Source organism: Danio rerio, chromosome 17, assembly GCF_052040795.2.
Source record: "Danio rerio strain M-AB ecotype USA chromosome 17, GRCz13ab, whole genome shotgun sequence".
In the NCBI taxonomy this organism is placed as follows: Eukaryota; Metazoa; Chordata; class Actinopteri; order Cypriniformes; family Danionidae; genus Danio; species Danio rerio.
In genome coordinates this window covers 55,205,001-55,222,904 of record NC_141037.1, presented here as the reverse complement: position 1 = coordinate 55,222,904, position 17,904 = coordinate 55,205,001, and the positions used below count along the sequence as shown (strand labels likewise).

The 17,904-nt window shown below is 38.0% G+C and overlaps 2 protein-coding genes and 1 long non-coding RNA gene across 6 annotated transcripts in view; all 3 read left to right on the top strand.

The window, feature by feature from the left end:
• Window positions 1-11,795, top strand: part of mthfd1b (methylenetetrahydrofolate dehydrogenase (NADP+ dependent) 1b) — a 51,412-nt gene extending 39,617 nt beyond the window's left edge. For 2 of the 4 annotated variants that reach the window (XM_087288512.1, NM_199529.1), the window contains 8 exon segments: window positions 949-1,088; window positions 1,200-1,241; window positions 3,142-3,242; window positions 6,703-6,880; window positions 7,503-7,610; window positions 10,494-10,646; window positions 11,387-11,495; window positions 11,602-11,795. In XM_087288512.1, coding sequence (XP_087144638.1) covers window positions 949-1,088; window positions 1,200-1,241; window positions 3,142-3,242; window positions 6,703-6,880; window positions 7,503-7,610; window positions 10,494-10,646; window positions 11,387-11,476 — 812 coding nt within the window. In that variant the 3' untranslated portion in view covers window positions 11,477-11,495; window positions 11,602-11,795. 4 annotated transcript variants of the gene reach the window in all.
• Window positions 1-17,904, top strand: part of LOC147840047 (uncharacterized) — a 543,896-nt gene that overhangs the window by 170,627 nt on the left and 355,365 nt on the right. The window lies entirely within an intron of this gene.
• fcf1 (FCF1 rRNA-processing protein) overlaps window positions 1-17,904 on the top strand; it is a 178,250-nt gene that overhangs the window by 100,395 nt on the left and 59,951 nt on the right. The window lies entirely within an intron of this gene.

The following is a 17,904-nucleotide window of genomic DNA, read 5'->3' as shown; positions in this document are numbered from 1 at the left end:
AAAACCCAAGGAAATGTGTGTAAACTTTTGACTGTCTAGAAATTAATCAAAAATTCTCAAAATAAATTCCCTCGTTATTCTGGCATTTAGTAAATGATTTAGGTAATCCTAACGGACCTAAAATAGTAAATATTTAGCAAAATTTACCATCAGACATTTTATAAAAAAATGGTTATGTTCCTCTTTTAGAGTGGATGTAAACTTCTGGCTTCAACTGCATATAAGATGTATTTTTGCTGACCTATGTACTTTTATTATCCCAAAAGTTTTCTATCAAGAGAAATAAACAATTAGTTTAGTGAGCTGGATCGTGTTCTGTGTGGACACGCTAATGACATCATAGCACAGAACTGCATTATAACAGCGGCATAATGAAAGCTATGCTGCTTTTGTTCCATGTCACGCTAATCTCTTATCAGCAATTGCTTCAGCTCTCTCATTTGGTTTCATGGCTTTCATCCGTAATCTGCTTTATACTAATATAATAATAAATGTTAAATACTTTAGCTCATCCATGAAGAGGATTTTTGCAGTAGTCCCGTAGGATATAATGAAGAAGACCATCAAACTACGACTTTGTTTGTTTTGAATACAAGCCCTCTAGTGGCAAGAAGTACGTACTGTGCAGTTAAAATCCATGTGAAGTTAATCCACTGAATAAAGATATGATGTTTTGGTACTCTTCAATCAAAATCTGATTATTTGCTCCCGCATTTTTCTCTGTTGATGTCAGTTAACTTAAGCCACAATATTCTTAATCACACTCCACTTACCAGTATTTCCCTACTCTATATTCGCTTTCCGATGGAAGTACATCAACACTGTAATAAATTCTATGTAACCCAGAGGTTGCTGAGACTTTTTATTATCAAAATGTATTGTCTGTTTGTTTGTCATGGATCCCATCAGTTTGGGTTCACCCTTGTTTGTTTGTTTGTTTTCTGACAGTCACAGAAGCTGGGTTTGGAGCAGATATTGGAATGGAGAAATTTTTCAACATCAAGTGTCGCTACTCTGGTCTCAAGCCTCATGTTGTGGTGTTGGTTGCTACAGTCCGAGCACTTAAGATGCATGGAGGTGGTCCAACGGTGGGTCTGATAATAACTCCTGTGTAGTGGAAGAAGGAGTTGATTTAATGGAGAATTGTGAATGCGTATGGAGTTGATGTTAACGTGCATTTCATTGTGTCTTTTCTATAGGTTACTGCAGGCACCCCTCTGCCAAAAGAATATATTGAAGAGGTACTGTATAATCATTTACATATCCGTCTTTTGAAATCCACCTTGAACTTTAGGCAGTGTTTGCAAGGATTTAAGCAGGTGGTTTTGAGTTGCTAGATTTATTTTAGGTCAAAGAATGGTCTATAATGAACTGAATTGCTGATGAACACCAAGTGATTGTGTCTCATCAGTTCAATCGTTATTTGTTTACGATAGATAGATGGATAGATAGATAGATAGATAGATAGATAGATAGATAGATAGATAGATAGATGGATGGATGGATGGATGGATGGATGGATGGATGGATGGATGGATGGATGGATGGAAGGTCTTATCCTGTAAAAACAACTGCCTAGATGTACATTATTCCACTTATATGGCTACTATACATAAAAGTAAACAATTAAAAAACATTTATTTAATTTCTAATTTATTTGCAGGTCAATTTATTTACCGACTCGTTCGTTAAACGTAAAGTTTGCAGAAAAAAATGGCTGAATGCAGCCTTCACTAACATTCTTTATTATTGTCACAATATGGCGGCAAACAGTCTAGATCAGGTATGGGCAGACTTGATCCTCGAGGGTCGGTGTCCCTGCAGAGTTTTGTTCCAACACTAGTCAAACACACCTGAACAAACTAATCAATGTCTTCAAGATCACTTGAACTCTATAGGGAGGTCTGTTTGAATAGGGTTGGAGCTAAACTATGCAGGACACTGGCCCTCCAGGATCAAGTTTGCCCACACCTGGTCTAGATCAGTGAACTTACAGATAAAAGTATAAGGGATAAAGCACATCCAGGCAGTTGTTATCACAGAATTAAGCCTGGCTTCTGTGTTGCATAAGGCTGAAGGCTTTTTTTTGCTAAAACAATCCCCTTGATGTACTTTTATCCTATTTTTTTTACATACTTGTCATGGCACTTTAAAATTAGTCACACGACCTGGTTCTAAGCCAAACTAGTTTAATCGTGTTTTAAAAAAAGACAAAGTTGACAGAAGCTAAAAAGGCTGAATGGAGCATACACTAATCTTTGTATTATTGATTCACGTGATGGCACCAAACTGTCAGAAATTGTGCCGTGACAGACAAGAATATTGATGTAAATGTGTTCACCGACAGTTGAGATGATTCAAAGTACCCAGATGAGTCTGCGTTATTGGTTTGAGGTTGTTATCTATGAATAACCTAACATGGAATGTTGTGACTGACCAAACAGAATCAAGTATTCAAGATATTTGTGTAATAAATATAAATTATTTAGGAATAGACTCACTAACGATCAAGATCAAGTACCTAGATTAACCTGTGATATTAGTTTCAGTGGTTACGTGGCTCTCTGTAATGTTTGATTCTGATTGTTCAGTCACAGCATTCCCATGTGTTACATCATAAATAACAACCGCTCCATTGAACCATTTTTTGTTTCTGTCAGCTCTGTTTAATAAAAGAATTACACATTCACAATTGTCACATTCATATAAGATGTTGTTTTCGCAGAATAAAGCAGATAAGCTTGTCTGTCTGTGAAAATAACCAGCTGGATGTACTTTATCCCGCTTATTACATGGCTACTTTTAACAAAATGTAAACTTTAGACATGGAACGTTGTCTGAGCTGTAATAGTTGATTAATTCTTAAGTCAAAGACAAAGCTGAGAGAATCAAAAGCGTCTGAATGGAGCATACACTAACCTACATTTTATTCAGTCACAAAAAGGTGCCAGCCGTCTAGAACTGTTATATCTAGTATTTTCACAGTTGAGTATTAGGGAAATCAGTGTAGTAATCTGCAATAACAACCTCCTGGATGTACTTTATCCCTTAAAGTATCACTAGAACTTTGTTGATTGCTAAAACCTCTTCAAACCCTAAAATATGTTGTGGCGTTCATGAAAGTACATTGACCCCTTACAGAACCTGACTCTGCTGGAAGCTGGATGTGCTAACATGAGGAAACAAGTGGAGAATGCTAAGCTTTTTGGAGTTCCAGTAGTGGTTGCTGTCAATGCTTTCAAGTAAGATTCCATCTAATATTTAAACATACAGTGTGTGATAGTTGACCATATGCATGGGTTTTAGGGCTATTTGAAATTTCAAGTGCAATGAGTTGGTTACAGCAGTATAGAATTGGCTAGATGCACAAGATGGTGCCAATGAGTTCCTATATTTTCAGTGGTACACGATATATTGGAATACAATTTATATGCAAATTGGTCATTTTTAAATGCTTTAGCCAAAGTCAGGCATCACAGTGGTTCAACATTATCACCTCCCAGAACTCTCTTGAGACTGTCTGCACTCCCAAATAGTTATGGCTGCTTTTATTACATTTGTCTTCATCTTCTGAAGTGCAACTAGTTTATTTTATAATAAAAAAGCCCACAGTGGCCTCTCCTACTCCAGAAAATTCCATTTTCTTTTTATTGTCTGCTGCCAGGTTATTAGCAAGTGGGGATTTTGTTTCCTTCAATTCATTGGATGGAAACTGTGCTTTATTCATAAATGTTTTCTGCAATATTGCAATTTCATTCATACATTTGAGTGGTGTATTCAGATAGGGTAACACTTTATTATGATGGTCCATTTGAGTATTAGTAGACTGCTAAATATCTGCTGATACTGCTTCTAAACAGACATTTAACTGACTATAAGAAACTTTGCAATTACATGTACACTAACCCTAACCTCAACCCAACAGTCTACTTATAATCTGATGAGAATTAGTTGGCATGTAGACGCAATATTACTTAAAGGGCACCTATGGTGAAAAATCTACTTTTCAAGCTATTTGGACAAACATATGTGTATATATAGTGTATAGACCATCATATTGGGGTGATATAAACACACCCAGTCCTTTTTTTTTTCCAATTTAACAACATAAAAACGGTGGACCAATTAGAGCGGTTTTCAGACCGACTTTACGTAGGAGTGCGGTCCCCCCGCCCACCGAATTGATTGACAGCTGCGCGCATTAACATGTCCCGGTAGTCACGTGTATAATCATGTCAACAAGACCAGGCAGACATACGCAAAGCAACCGGGAATAAAAGGTCTGTTCTGTTCGCTAGGATCAGCAATCATCATCATATGTGATTTAAGAGTAAGTTTCACATGTTTAAAGTGTTTTAAAACAGAGTATGTGTGTAATTAATTACAGCGTTTTACTTCAGCTTTACTTCATCAGCACAGCCGCGTGTCAGAACAATTATAAAAGACGCTACAATCCCGGTTTGTGGAAGTTAAATCAGGTTTATTTTGTACATTAGCATAATAGATATCCACACAGCAGTGGCGGTTAGCCTGTATCCTGTCACTTTTCAGTGCAAAAACAGTGCTAAATGCGCTCTGTCTGCCCGCGTGCGTGCGTGTGTGTGTGTGTGTGTGTGTGTGTCAGCTGTGGTGTGCGTGTGTATCTCTGTATGTATGTATGTGTGTGTGTGTGTGTGTGTGTGTGTGTGTCAGCTGTGGTGTGCATGTGGATCTCTGTATGTGTGTGTGTTTGCGCGCGCAAACTTTGTAACGATATTGTGTGTGACTCATCAATGCAACTCCACAACAAATTCTGATTAGTAAAGATTAGTTCTTACTGTAGTATTTCTCACAAACGCTACGTGAGACCTTCTTCCTTTAAGTCTGTCTGTTGTCTGACGCAGCCGAAAGAGGAGATTAAGGGCCCTATCATACACCCGGCACAGTGTGGCGCAAGGCGTGGCGCAGTAGTCTTTTGGTAGTTTCAGCTTGGCGCAAGGGAGGTTTTGAGGCGTTGCGCTACGCTGTTTAAATAGCAAATGCATTAGCGTTCATTTGTGCGCCCATAGGCGTTCTGGTCTAAAAAGGAAGGCGTTCTGAGGCGGACCACTGGCGCGTTGCTATTTTGAGAAACTATAATAGATTTTTCATTAGACCAAAACAAACCCGGTCTAAACTCCTGCGCAGAGTTGCGCCTCGCTTACGCACTGCTTAATACACACAAGAGAGCAATAGGCAAATATCTTTACATATGAAAAAATGTAAATATTAAGGATATATATAGGATATAATAAGAATAGATATAGGATATAAATATAAAGGATTAAAATATTACAAAACATATTATTTTCTAGCCCACATAAATATGAAAAATCACTGCTGTTATGTCTTCTTCATCTCGGGAGGCTTTTTCAGTTCATTCATAACAATTTGCTTTTGTATAATGTTATTATTATTAGCAGTATTATTTATTATATCCATATTTACATTTGTTTTATTAAAAACAAGCTTAGATTTGCCCACCTGTCAGGTTTTAGACCATATGGGGCAGAGCATGCGTTTTAGGATATAACACATTTTGTTGTTATTATTGTTCATTTATTAGTTTGCTGGAAATTAGAACTGAATTTAGAAATAGTTTTGAAACGAATATTTGCGCTTAAAAAACAAAATTAATTATTTATAGACTAATTGATGTCTGTGTGTAAAGGTTTCCCTATCTAAGAGCGAAAGTGAAAGTAGATCATTTATCTCTCATTCTCACGCAGTAGATGCTCTGTTTAACAGTTTTCTGTTAACTGTTTGCTTGTGAAATGCTCATTTTTTCCACTTAGACTTACTTTGCGTCCTGTAAATAGCGAATGCGCTCTTGGCGTGATGCAGCTGGCTCTTAAAGGGAATGGGAGATGAGAATCTAATTGGTTTATTCTCAAAACACACCTATAACTCATTAAGAAAATAAACTCAACCCTTTTAGACCATGCGCCACGGCGCAAGGCAGATTTCCCGTCCTTAAATTAGAAAAAACGCGTTCTGACATGCCCTGAAAGCGTTTGCGCCCTGCGTTTTTCGCTCTGCGCATGGACCGTCAAAATAGAGCCCTAAAGCACACGGGAAGGCACGTAGAAACAGTAGGTGGGCAGAACTCGCCTTAAAGGTGCAGTACAACAAAACCACCCCCTGCTGGAAATGTGTATAAAACAGGATCTTGTAAAAGGTATAATGAAAAATTTGATGGGTGTTTTGAGCTGAAACTTCATATACACAATCTAGAGAAACAAAAGACTTATATTAAATCTGAAAAAAGGGGTAACCTAGGTGCCCTTTAAATTCAACAAATGAACTCAGATGGAACTCAGACGGAAAACAGCTATTGTAAACAACTGAGAGGCAAACATGCTGTTATCTATCTAAAATGATAAGACTATTAAACTATAGATGTGGACAAATTTGTTGGTACCCTTCCATTTGAAGAAAGAAAACCCACAGTGGTCACCAAAATGTCTTGGAATTCGAAAAAAAAATAATGATTAATCAAAACATTTAATGAAAATCCAATATTTTAGTAGGGAAACTACTAAAACTAGCCTTGACCAAATTTAAGGGCACTAACAATTTTGTCCACGCCTCTTTACAGCATTTTCTGTTTTGTGCTAGACCCTGTAAATGAAGGTTTTGTATTGCTGATCTGCCATTCAAACTGAATCTTGCCATCTTGTGCAGGACAGACACACAGGCTGAGCTAAATCTGATCTGCAAGATGGCCAAAGAGGCAGGAGCGTTTGATGCCGTGCCCTGCTCTCACTGGGCTGATGGTGGCGCTGGTGCTGTAGATCTGGCTCGAGCTGTTCAAAGAGCTGCAGACCTGCCCAACAGCTTCCAATTTCTCTATGATGTTCAGGTAAAAATAAAGCAGAATGTTAGTACTGTTGCATTAAAACTTGCATTCATAATTGAGTCTGTTTAGCAACTTTGCCTGGTAGTCCATATTTTCTTTTCCACCCCGCTCTTTAGCACGATCGGGCATGGCGGGTAGAAAATGGGGCGGGGCGGGCAGCGGGACAACAAATGCTTAATATAGGCGGGAGCAGTCGGGTTCGGGCTAAAACCTGGCGGGAGCGGGATTCAAAATTTAGTCCCGCGCAGATCTCTAATTTGAATGTCTCTACAAAACTCCCCCCTGTTATTGCTTAGACAGGACACTCCTGCTGAAGGGCTTCAGAAATTGATGCTAACCTCATTTCTAAATGTAAATGTGATACTTTTATTCATAAATCAATTTTATGTGAAGCAATCTTAGTGTAAAAATAACAATCAGAAAATACACAGCAGGGAAAATAGGAATTGAAAGCATAATGTTTCTCAGAAAACAGGTCCTGTTCACTTAAAAATTTCACCAGATGTCAGTAACAACCCAAGTAATGCGTACATAGAAAGAAAACAAAGCTAGTTGGTTTCAAAATGTAGTTAATAAAATAAAATGATACAGGGGAGGAGTACTGAACTTTACTCTTGTCTTACAGTTACCAATAGCAGACAAGATCAGAATCATTGCGCAGAAGATCTATGGTGCAGATGACATTGAACTTCTCCCAGAGGCCCAACAAAAAGTGGAGCGGTACACCAAACAGGTATGAAAAGCAGCTCTTATTTGCGGGAATGAGGACCAAAAGACTTTAATTCTGTACGAAACTTTATTTTTTATTCAGTTTCTTCTTTTAAAGCAGTTTTTAACACTGTTAAATCAAATACAGTGTTAAATAAATAGTAAAACCGTAATATAATTTATATCTGCAGTATGCTTTTTCTTATCTTGGAACCTGGGAAAATGGAGGAAATATATTTCTGAATTGTTTCAGAGAGAATGTCTGATTTTGTTGCAATAAATAGATGCTCAGTTAGTAGATAAATCTATGTATATTTGTGGTGTAGTGGATCACAAATCTCATCGTTCAGATCACGCTACAGTATATTGGCACTGGTGGGAGACGTGCATTGACTCAAGGACGCAGGCCAAGTGTCTTACCAGTGATGAAACACGTTTGTATGAGGAACTACTTTCTTCCGCCACTCATTCACATCTACAGCAGAAAAAGTTGCTAATTCACCAACGTCACTACAGAGCTAGTGTTTGTATGATTCTCTTGCGTAATGTCTAAAATAATGACAAAACAGGTGATTTTGCTCACATTTTAAGTTTATAAGGCTGAATGCCTTGAAATGCCATCAGTCTACAAAGATTTTCCCAGTATTTCTCTGTTGCAATCAAAAAATCACAGTAATTAACCTTAAAGCCAAAACAAAGCAAACACTAGCAGATTACTATGGTATAAATACAGCACTACAACATACAAAACAGAGAGATCGACTTATGTCACTTACCTGTTCTATAATGATTTGATCAGCTGTAGTTTGAAATTTATGCTGAGTTTTTGTCTCGTAAGGTCTTATGCAGTCTCTGTCGCCATCTTGTGGAGGAACATCAACCATTAGATAGCCGGCAACACGCTGAATCTCCGTAGTCATATTTTGAAAACGGCACTATCCTTATAAATAAACTTTGTAGTTGCAGTCTAAAAATATAAAAAGCCTCAAAAGTAGATGATGTTGTCCAACAGCTGCAATATTTGTCAAACTATAGTGAGCTTAGTCTTCTGCTCATGTGGGCGTAGTAATATACAAGGGTGAAAAGGCTGTACGAGTGCTGATATTGCAGAATAGTCAATCAGCCAATCAGATCTGAGAATGCAATATATAAAGAGTTCTGTCTGGTTCTTAGATCTGATTAAATGACTAACTGCAAGGTTAAACAACTAGTGACAGAAAACATCTATATAAGAATCTAAGAAAGCACTTGGGCGTCTCCATAACTGCTTTCGTAATTATATTTTACAGGGATGACAAAAAGTGATATGAATGACGCGGAAAAACAATCTCTCTGCGCTCATAACAAATTTAGGATTTATTCACAAGAAAAAAAATTTCAAGTGCGTTCCAAACTGTGGGTTGTGATCAACCACAGGGCCGCAGTGGGACTCTGGACTCAAGCCTTAGACCGGCCCACCCCAGTCGACGACTGACTATATTAAAATAACGTTATTTCCAATTCAGTTTCTAATGACACTAACACGTCTTTTCAAGGACACAGCTGCTTTATAACTTCAAATGTGTTTCGTAAATTTGAAATATGAGAACATTAATTCTTTATAGATATCCTTTGTAACAGTCGTCACACAAAAAACTAAATAAATGTACCCCTACATAAGTAACCCAAACAGTATTATATGTCTTAACACTAAGAATAAATAAAAAAAAAATTACTCTGGGGAGGTTTGAACTCGGATCACCGGCGTCGTAATGCAATGTGCTAACCACCAGACCAAGATGGCACTGTTAAAATGTAGTGTTCGGGATAAACAATAAGTGGTCACACTTTACAATAACGTTCATTAGTTAATGTTAATTAATGCATTTACTAACATGAACAAACAATGAACAATGCATTTACCACTGTATTTGTTCATATTAGTTAACGTTAGTTAATGAAAATACAGTAGTTCATTGTTAGTTCATGTTATCTCATGGTGCAATAACTAATGTTAACAAGCATGGACTTGAATGTTAATAATGCATTAGTAAATGTTCAATTATGATTAATAAATGCTGTACATGTGTTGTTCATGATTAGTTCATGTTAGTAAATGCATTAACTAATGAACCTTATTGTAAAGTGCTACCCAATAAGTATTACACGGTTATCTGCTGCTATTGATGTCTAATCTTTTTCTCCCCTTTTTAGATTTTCTGATCAAGTTATGTCAGATTTATTAATGTAGTGAGTCATCTGATTTTCATTGAGCAGGTGTATTATTCATTAATGTTAATTAATATTCACTAAGGTGCCGCTGTTTGGGGTGGATTGATAGTTACATCATCATTAACCTGCTGGCTGCTGTTTGCTCATTGGGCTGCGAGAAAATAAATAAAAAGAGCGGAGCTGTGGCAAAATAATGAATAAAAAGAGTGAGGCTATGGTCAAATATATAAATGAATGAAAAAAGTGTGACTGCTGAGAGGGAAAGCAGGTAGGGACACCAGCCCTAACGGCCAAAAAACAGATCGGCCCACCGCAAATTCTCCCGGTTCTCTCGATTAGCCAATCCGGGCCTGATCAACCGTAATCTGTTACACCCCTAATGTATGTAATACTAATGGCGTGTGCACATGTACATAAATACTGTGTATACCTTTACAAATATATCTGAGATTATTCTGGAAGGAACTATATTAGGACTAAATGTAAACTGAAATTCTATGATTGTACGAAAAAGAAATGAGCCATTAAAGCTGGCATGCGCTAAACACAAACAAACAATTGCGGATGACCATGATTGGATGGTGGACATATTGTAGGACTCAGGGGTTGAGAGTATTTTGGGGAAAATGATCTCTTATAACATACTGTAGCATGAAGTAAGCGTAATGTTAAACAAACTGTTTTTGTCTCCCTCAAGGGTTTTGCGGATCTGCCCATATGTATGGCCAAAACTCATCTGTCTCTCTCACACGATGCTGAAAAGAAAGGCGTTCCTACTGGATTCGTTCTTCCCATTCGTGACATTCGTGCTAGTGTTGGGGCAGGATTCCTCTACCCGCTTGTTGGCACTGTAAGTAGCATAATACGAGCGTTCACATATTTATCTGCAGTTTCTCTAAACTTTTGGGGCCTTTTCGCAAGGAGTCCCTCATAAATATAATTCTGTGGTTTGTCATTATTATAATTATGAGGGATCCTTGTAAAAATGTTCCAGGCCCCAAACGTTTTAGATAATAATAGTTGTTTAATTAAAATACTGTGAAGTTTTAGTTAATTAAAACACTCTTCATTTGTTTCAAAAACACAGATTTCTTTACAATTTAAATGGGCATCTTTGGATTTTTTTATCTACTAGAGCACAGGTGTCAAACTCAGTTCCAAAAGGGCCGCAGCTCTGCAGAGTTTAGTTCCAACCCTGATTGAACACACCTGATCAAACTCATTGAGTCCTTCAGGCTTGTTTGAAACCTACAGGTAAGTGTGTTGGAGCAGGGTTGGAACTAAACTGTGCAGGGCTTCGGCCCTCCAGGAATTGAGTTTGACACCCCTGGTCTAGAGATTCTGTTGTCCTAAAAAACAAAACAAAACAAACAAAGTAAATAAAAATAGTACACGTACCTTTGGAATAGGAATGGTATTAAAACCTTAAAAATGGTATTAAAACCTTGACTTTTCCAAACTGCGATATACCTTGAAAATGGTTATCATCCCATGCCTAATTCTGTGAAAACATGCTTAATGTGATTTGTTCAAAATGCATTCAATTTTTGCTCTCTACTTTGCTTTTTTTTTAATCAAATATAAATGCAGATGCCGACTATTCCTGGTCTTCCTACTCGTCCATGTTTCTATGACATTGATCTGGATACTGAGAGTGGAGAGGTCATTGGACTTTTTTAAAAGAGGCCATTTTGTTGGGGTTGGTAATAATCTGTATCATTAAACGAAACCCATTTTGTCCATAAGATACCTCTTTTAATACAGTTGTATTGAATTCACAAATCTATTTCATTTTCTTGTTTTAGAGTACAGATATGATGGTCCCTGCAGGATTCCCTCCATTATACTGAAGAGCTCTGTCTATCTCTGATCTGAGATCATTGTTAATGTTGCAATAGAAGAGATGTCCATAATTGTCCTAATGTCATAATTTTTTACACTATTGATCTGTTACATTTGAAAATCTTTTCTAATAAATCAATTTGTGATGATACTGGAAGAAGCTGTCCTCATGTTGTGTTATTTATTTTTATTTTTCAAAGTGCAATTGTACTGCTACTATGATTATATATTATGTCTTAACAAAATCTGACCAGTTTGTGCCTGTCCAGGTTATAGATAAGCAAATTAAACATCATTGAAAATAAATTGACTACATATTGCAGTTATAGTTGTGCTACATAATGAAATTCTGGATACAGTGCATCCGGAAAGTATTCACAGCGCTTCACTTTTTCCACATTTCCAGTTTCAGGAGTTTTCTGTAGACCTCCGAGCAGGGTTGTTAAGAATTCCTCATAGATATATACACTAGATGTCGCCTGGCCTATTGTTGTCTATTGGACGGAATGCGTCAATAGCGCCGCCATCTTGCTACAGGGTAGCGCTCCTTTGAAATCAATGCGGGACCAAGGTACAGTGGGGGACTGTGGCCATGCAAAGCCAGAGATATACACATATATCTGTGATCGGGAGTTTTCCTGGATGTTAGTATGTAATTTTTTTTTCTAATTACGAAAATTATAATTTTACATCACTTTTCTACATTGATGGATCAGTGACCGCACGGGCATTCCTGACAAAAAGCTTGTGTTTGTGTGTATAGAAATGTACTATTCACCCTCCCTGTTAAATTTAATCTAATCATGTCCTGAAACACAGCTCCTCTCCTGCTTTCACTTCTCATGCTGACGGAGGGAGCGATTCGTTTGTGAATGAATCCCCCGAACGATAAACGTTACCTGATTAGCACAAAAGTTCAGAACATACAAAAACAGAAAAAAAACATAATATTACCTATGAAATGTTCTGCCTTTGTGCTTTGTTTTCTTTGTTTGCTCGTTACTACACCCGTAGACAGCGCTAAAGTCCCGCATCTTCACGTAATAACACAGTCTTGACTAGTGCGGTTGAATGACATTTGTCCTGGGAGCACTGTACCAATGTGGCGGCGCTATTGACGCATTCTCAGGGTCCCTATGCGATATCTAGTGTATATATCTATGGGAATTCCTAACTAAAGAAGGTGTGTTTATGACTCTTTGGAACATCTCGATTATTTGGATCAGCTGTGTTTGATTAGGGTTGGAGCAAAACTGTGTAGAGCTGCTGCCTTCCAGGAATTGAGATTAAGACCTATGACGTAGCAGGCCCATAGCCAGCCTGGTTTTTCCTCAAAAAGTGGACCTTTTTGCAGTCATACACCTCAGCTTCTATTTAACTATGAGATTTAAATGCTGCATTTTAGTGACATTTTAAGCAGTACTTTTTTTGCTGGAATAGCTAGTCAGATGTCATCATAACCACACTTTTTGATGTACTGTAAATGTGCAATAAAGAAATTAAAACAAGTCTAATTTTTAAAATACAAATTTATTACATCATATATCATTAGGGGGGAAAAATGCAGCCTACTGTCATTTATTAGACAAAAAAACAAACTGGCCAGCACATTCAACTCTCCTCAGTCACAATTTGGCCATTTTAATAAAAAATAATAATTAAAACATAATAATAATAAGAACAACAATAATAATAAGCGGTTCATTCCACTGTGGCGACCCCAGTTTAATAAAGTGACTAAGCCAAAAAAATGAATTAATAATATAATAATATTAAAACAATAATTATGAATTCTTCAGAATTTTTCTAGCCTCTTTGGTAAAAAAAAAAGTACATTTGAAAATTCCTGGATATCAACAACAGCCAAACAATATTCAAATTAATTTAATTTGGTCGCTTCTGGTGCTTCACACCTTTACATTGCTCATTATTATTTCGGAAATAAGGTCAAAGGTTTAGAATAAAGTTACCTGTAAAATATTTTGCTTTCTCTGTTTAAAAACAAAACAGTAGTGAAAGAAGACTTTTACTACTGTCAAAGGGATTCGAATTACTGGCCAGAGTTATTTAAAATGACACTTTATTACAATATATATTAAATATAAATGTTATATTAATTATATAAAAATATATAATGTTAAATTACATAAAATAATTAAAAGGACAAATTCTGGACAGGCATGTGTGGATTCATTCATTCATTCATTTTCTTGTCGGCTTAGTCCCTTTATTAATCCGGGGTCGCCACAGCGGAATGAACCGCCAACTTATCCAGCAAGTTTTTACGCAGCGGATGCCCTTCCAGCCGCAACCCATCTCTGGGAAACATCCACACACACTCATACACTACGGACAATTTAGCCTACCCAATTCACCTGTGGGGGAAACCGGAGCACCTTGAGGAAACCCACGCGAAGGCAGGGAGAACATGCAAACTCCACACAGAAACGCCAATTGACCTGAGGTTTGAACCAGCGACCTTCTTGCTGTGAGGCGACAGCACTACCTACTGCGCCACTGCCTCGCCCACATGTGTAGATATCAGAGCATTTTAAAATCAGTGCAATAGGGTGGCATCATAGGTATTTACATTACATGTCGCCTACTCTATTGTTGTCTATTGGAAGAAATGTGTCAATAGAGCTGCCGATTTAGTACAGGGTAGCGCAACAGGGTTATGAAAATTAAAATTTTGCATCACCTTTCTGTATCGATGAATAAGTGACCACACGGGCTTTACTGACAAAGAGCATGTGATTGTGTGCATGGAAATGTATTATCCTCCCTCCCTGTTAAATTTGATCTGTGTCCTGAAATACACCACCTCTCCCGATTTCACTTCTCAATCTAAAAGAGGGAGTGATTCATTCGTGAACCATTAATATCAATAATTTAGGGTGAAAGGCATGCACATAGAGGTGCAGACACTATTAAAGTTACTTTTAAACTAGCCGAACTTCACTAATACAGCCAACAATATTACAAGTTTCTGGCACCACAGCATCTTGTTGTCATATTTCATTTGCATTGTTTGCTGATTTTTTTCAACGATACTAGCATTAGCCTGGAATTTAGTGCAAGTTGGTGCTACTTTGCCTTTTGGCTAACGCAGTAAGTGACTGTAATCATCAATAATGTTACTTGTTGTCAGACCTGGAGTTTCAAGCCTTAGACCGGCCTACCTCAGGTCATGACTGACTATATTAAAATAACGTCATTTCCAATTCAGTTTCTAATTATACGATCACGTCTTTTTCAAGAAAACAGCTGCTTTAGAACTTCAAATGTTTTTCATAAATATTGTAGTTGCTAAATTTCCAACACTGTTCTTTAAAGCAGGGGTCACCAATCCTGGTCCTGGAGGGCCGGTGTTCCTGCAGGGTTTAGCTCCAACTTGCCTCAACACACCTGCCTGGATGTTTCAAGTATACCCAGTGAGAGCTTGATTAGCTTGCAGGTGTGTTTGATTAGGCTTGGAGCTAAAATCTGCTGGACATCGGCCCTCCAGGACCGAGATTAGTGACCCCTGCTTTAAAACATCACAATGTCCTTTCCTGCAATATCTGAATATATATTCTGTGCAAAATTCTTTATAGATATCCAGTCCTTTGTAACCGTGGTCACACTAAAATTAAAATGTATACACCTACATAAGTAAGCCAAACAGTATTATATGTCTTAACACTAAAAATGAGGGGGGGGGAATTACTGAGGTGAGGTTCGAACTCGGGTCTGTGGCGTCATAATGCAACATGCTGACCACTCAACCAAAATGACACTATACATTTAATTGATGGTTTACGTCATGTCAATTGTGTTCATGTCAGATTTATCAACGTGAATCATCTGATTTTCATTGAGCAGGTGAAATATTATTTATATTTTTATTCAAATTCTTATATTTACTAAAGTGCTGCTGTTTGTGGTCGACTGCTACGTCATCAATAACCTGCAGGCTGCATTTTGCTCACAGGGCTGCGAGAAAATACATTTTAAAAGAGCGGAGCTGTGGCAAAACAATGAATAAAAAGAGTGAGGTTATGGTCAAATAAATAAATGAATGAAAAAAGTGCGAATGCCGAGAGTGCAAGCAGCTAGGGACACAACAAAATGCATCCTCATAATGGTTTTGGTCTTGACTAGTGTGGCTGAATGATATTTGTCCTGGGAGCACTGTACAAATATGGCGACGGTATCGATGCATGCTCGGGGTTTGTATGTGATATCTAGTGTATTAATCGCATAATTGCTTCACAGCACGAAGGTCGCTGGTTTGCGTCCCAGCTGCATGAAAAAAAAACTGCACAATACGCTCTAAATATAAAAACTGCCTTGGAGATCATGCAGCTCCATCAAAGAATTGTCCCATCTGGGGACATTAAGGAGAAAGAAATACAAAAAATTAAACATACAAGGAAGATGAGTTATCTTGAAGCTGGTAAAATTGTTGAAGGATTCCCTGCCTTTGAACTGAATAAGTCGAATTCTGCTGTAGTCACACCAAAGACACAAACAACAAGTTGTCAGACGGATCTAACTTGGTTATCCAAATTCAACTTCCCAAAAAACAAAGAGTGTGTACATTCGAACTGGTCTGATTCAAGACTATCTAGAACAGAGAGAATCAAAAGTGAAGAAGAAAACTTCAAGCACAGCAACACAACAATCAAATCGAGATGAACGTGGATTATGCCATACGACCATACACAAACATCACAATTTTCAGGGTAGACTGGTCACAGGAGGTAGCATTTAGAAAGGGAAGAACGCATATTGAGAAACAGCCTGTGCTTTCCAGCTAGAAAATGTAATAGATTTTGTAAAAGATTTTTCATGTGATTTTTTTTTTCTCAGACCCTGCTGAAAAATCCAGCTTAAACCAGCCTAGGCTGGTTGGCTGGTTTTAGCTGGTCGACCAGCCTGGTTTTAGAGGAGTTTTGGCCATTTCCAGGCTGGTTTCCAGCCATTTCCAGCCTGGTCTTAGCTGGTCAGGCTGGAAAATTACCAGCTAAAACCAGCTTGACCAGCCAGCCTGGTTTAAGCTGGATATAGCTGGTTTTGGCTGGACTCCCAGCTTGGCTAGGCTGGTCAAGCTGGTTTTAGCTGGTCATCTCCCAGCCTGACCAGCTAAGACCAGGCTGGAAATGGCTGGAAACCAGCCTGGAAGTGGCCAAAACCCCTCTAAAACCAGCCTGGTCGTCCAGCTTAAACTAGCCAACCAGACTAGGCTGGTTTAAGCTGGATTTTTCAGCAGGGCAGCAACAAAACAATCAAATCGAGATGAACGTGGATTATGCCATACGACCATACACAAACATCACAATTTTCAGGGTAGACTGGTCACAGGAGGTAGCATTTAGAAAGGGAAGAACGCATATTGAGAAACAGCCTGTGCTTTCCAGCTAGAAAATGTAATAGATTTTGCATGTAAAAGATTTTTCATGTGATTTTTCCTCAGACCCTGCTGAAAAATCCAGCTTAAACCAGCCTAGGGTGGTTGGCTGGTTTTAGCTGGTTGACCAGCCTGGTTTTAGAGGGGTTTTGGCTATTTCCAGGCTGAATTCCAGCCTGGTCGTAGCTGGTCAGGCTGGAAAATTACCAGCCAAATCCAGCTAAAACCAGCTTGACCAGCCAGCCTGGTTTAAGCTGGATATAGCTGGTTTTGGCTGGACTCCCAGCTTGGCTAGGCTGGTCAAGCTGGTTTTAGCTGGTCATCTCCCAACCTGACCAGCTAAGACCAGGCTGATAATGGCTGGAAACCAGCCTGGAAGTGGCCAAAACCTCTCTAAAACCAGCCTGGTCGACCAGCTAAAACCAGCCAACCAGCCTAGGCTGGTTTAAGCTGGATTTTTCAGCAGGGTTTAACGTCGATTTCCACTTCATTTAAAAACTGCAATTAAGATAATTAACTAATACAGTCATACACTATTACAAAAAGCTAAAATATCAGCCTTAAATTATAAATACTGTGAGTGGTAATGCTGTAATTTTTCTACAAAAAGAAATAATAGAATGAAAGCTTTTCTGTATTAACAAATGAGTGATTTAGCACATGAGCTCTGAAGATTATTACCCTTGCAATCATCCATTTTTTATAACATTCAAGGTAATGGAGACAGAAGTATGCTTAATAAAACATGGCCTTGAAACTGATACGCTTTCTACAATTTCCATGGTGCTCAATGGAGTGTAGTTAGTTTTTATCTCTTTTTTTTTTTTTTTGAAATTCTTTGTATTATACAGTCTGTATCAGACAGTTCATGCAA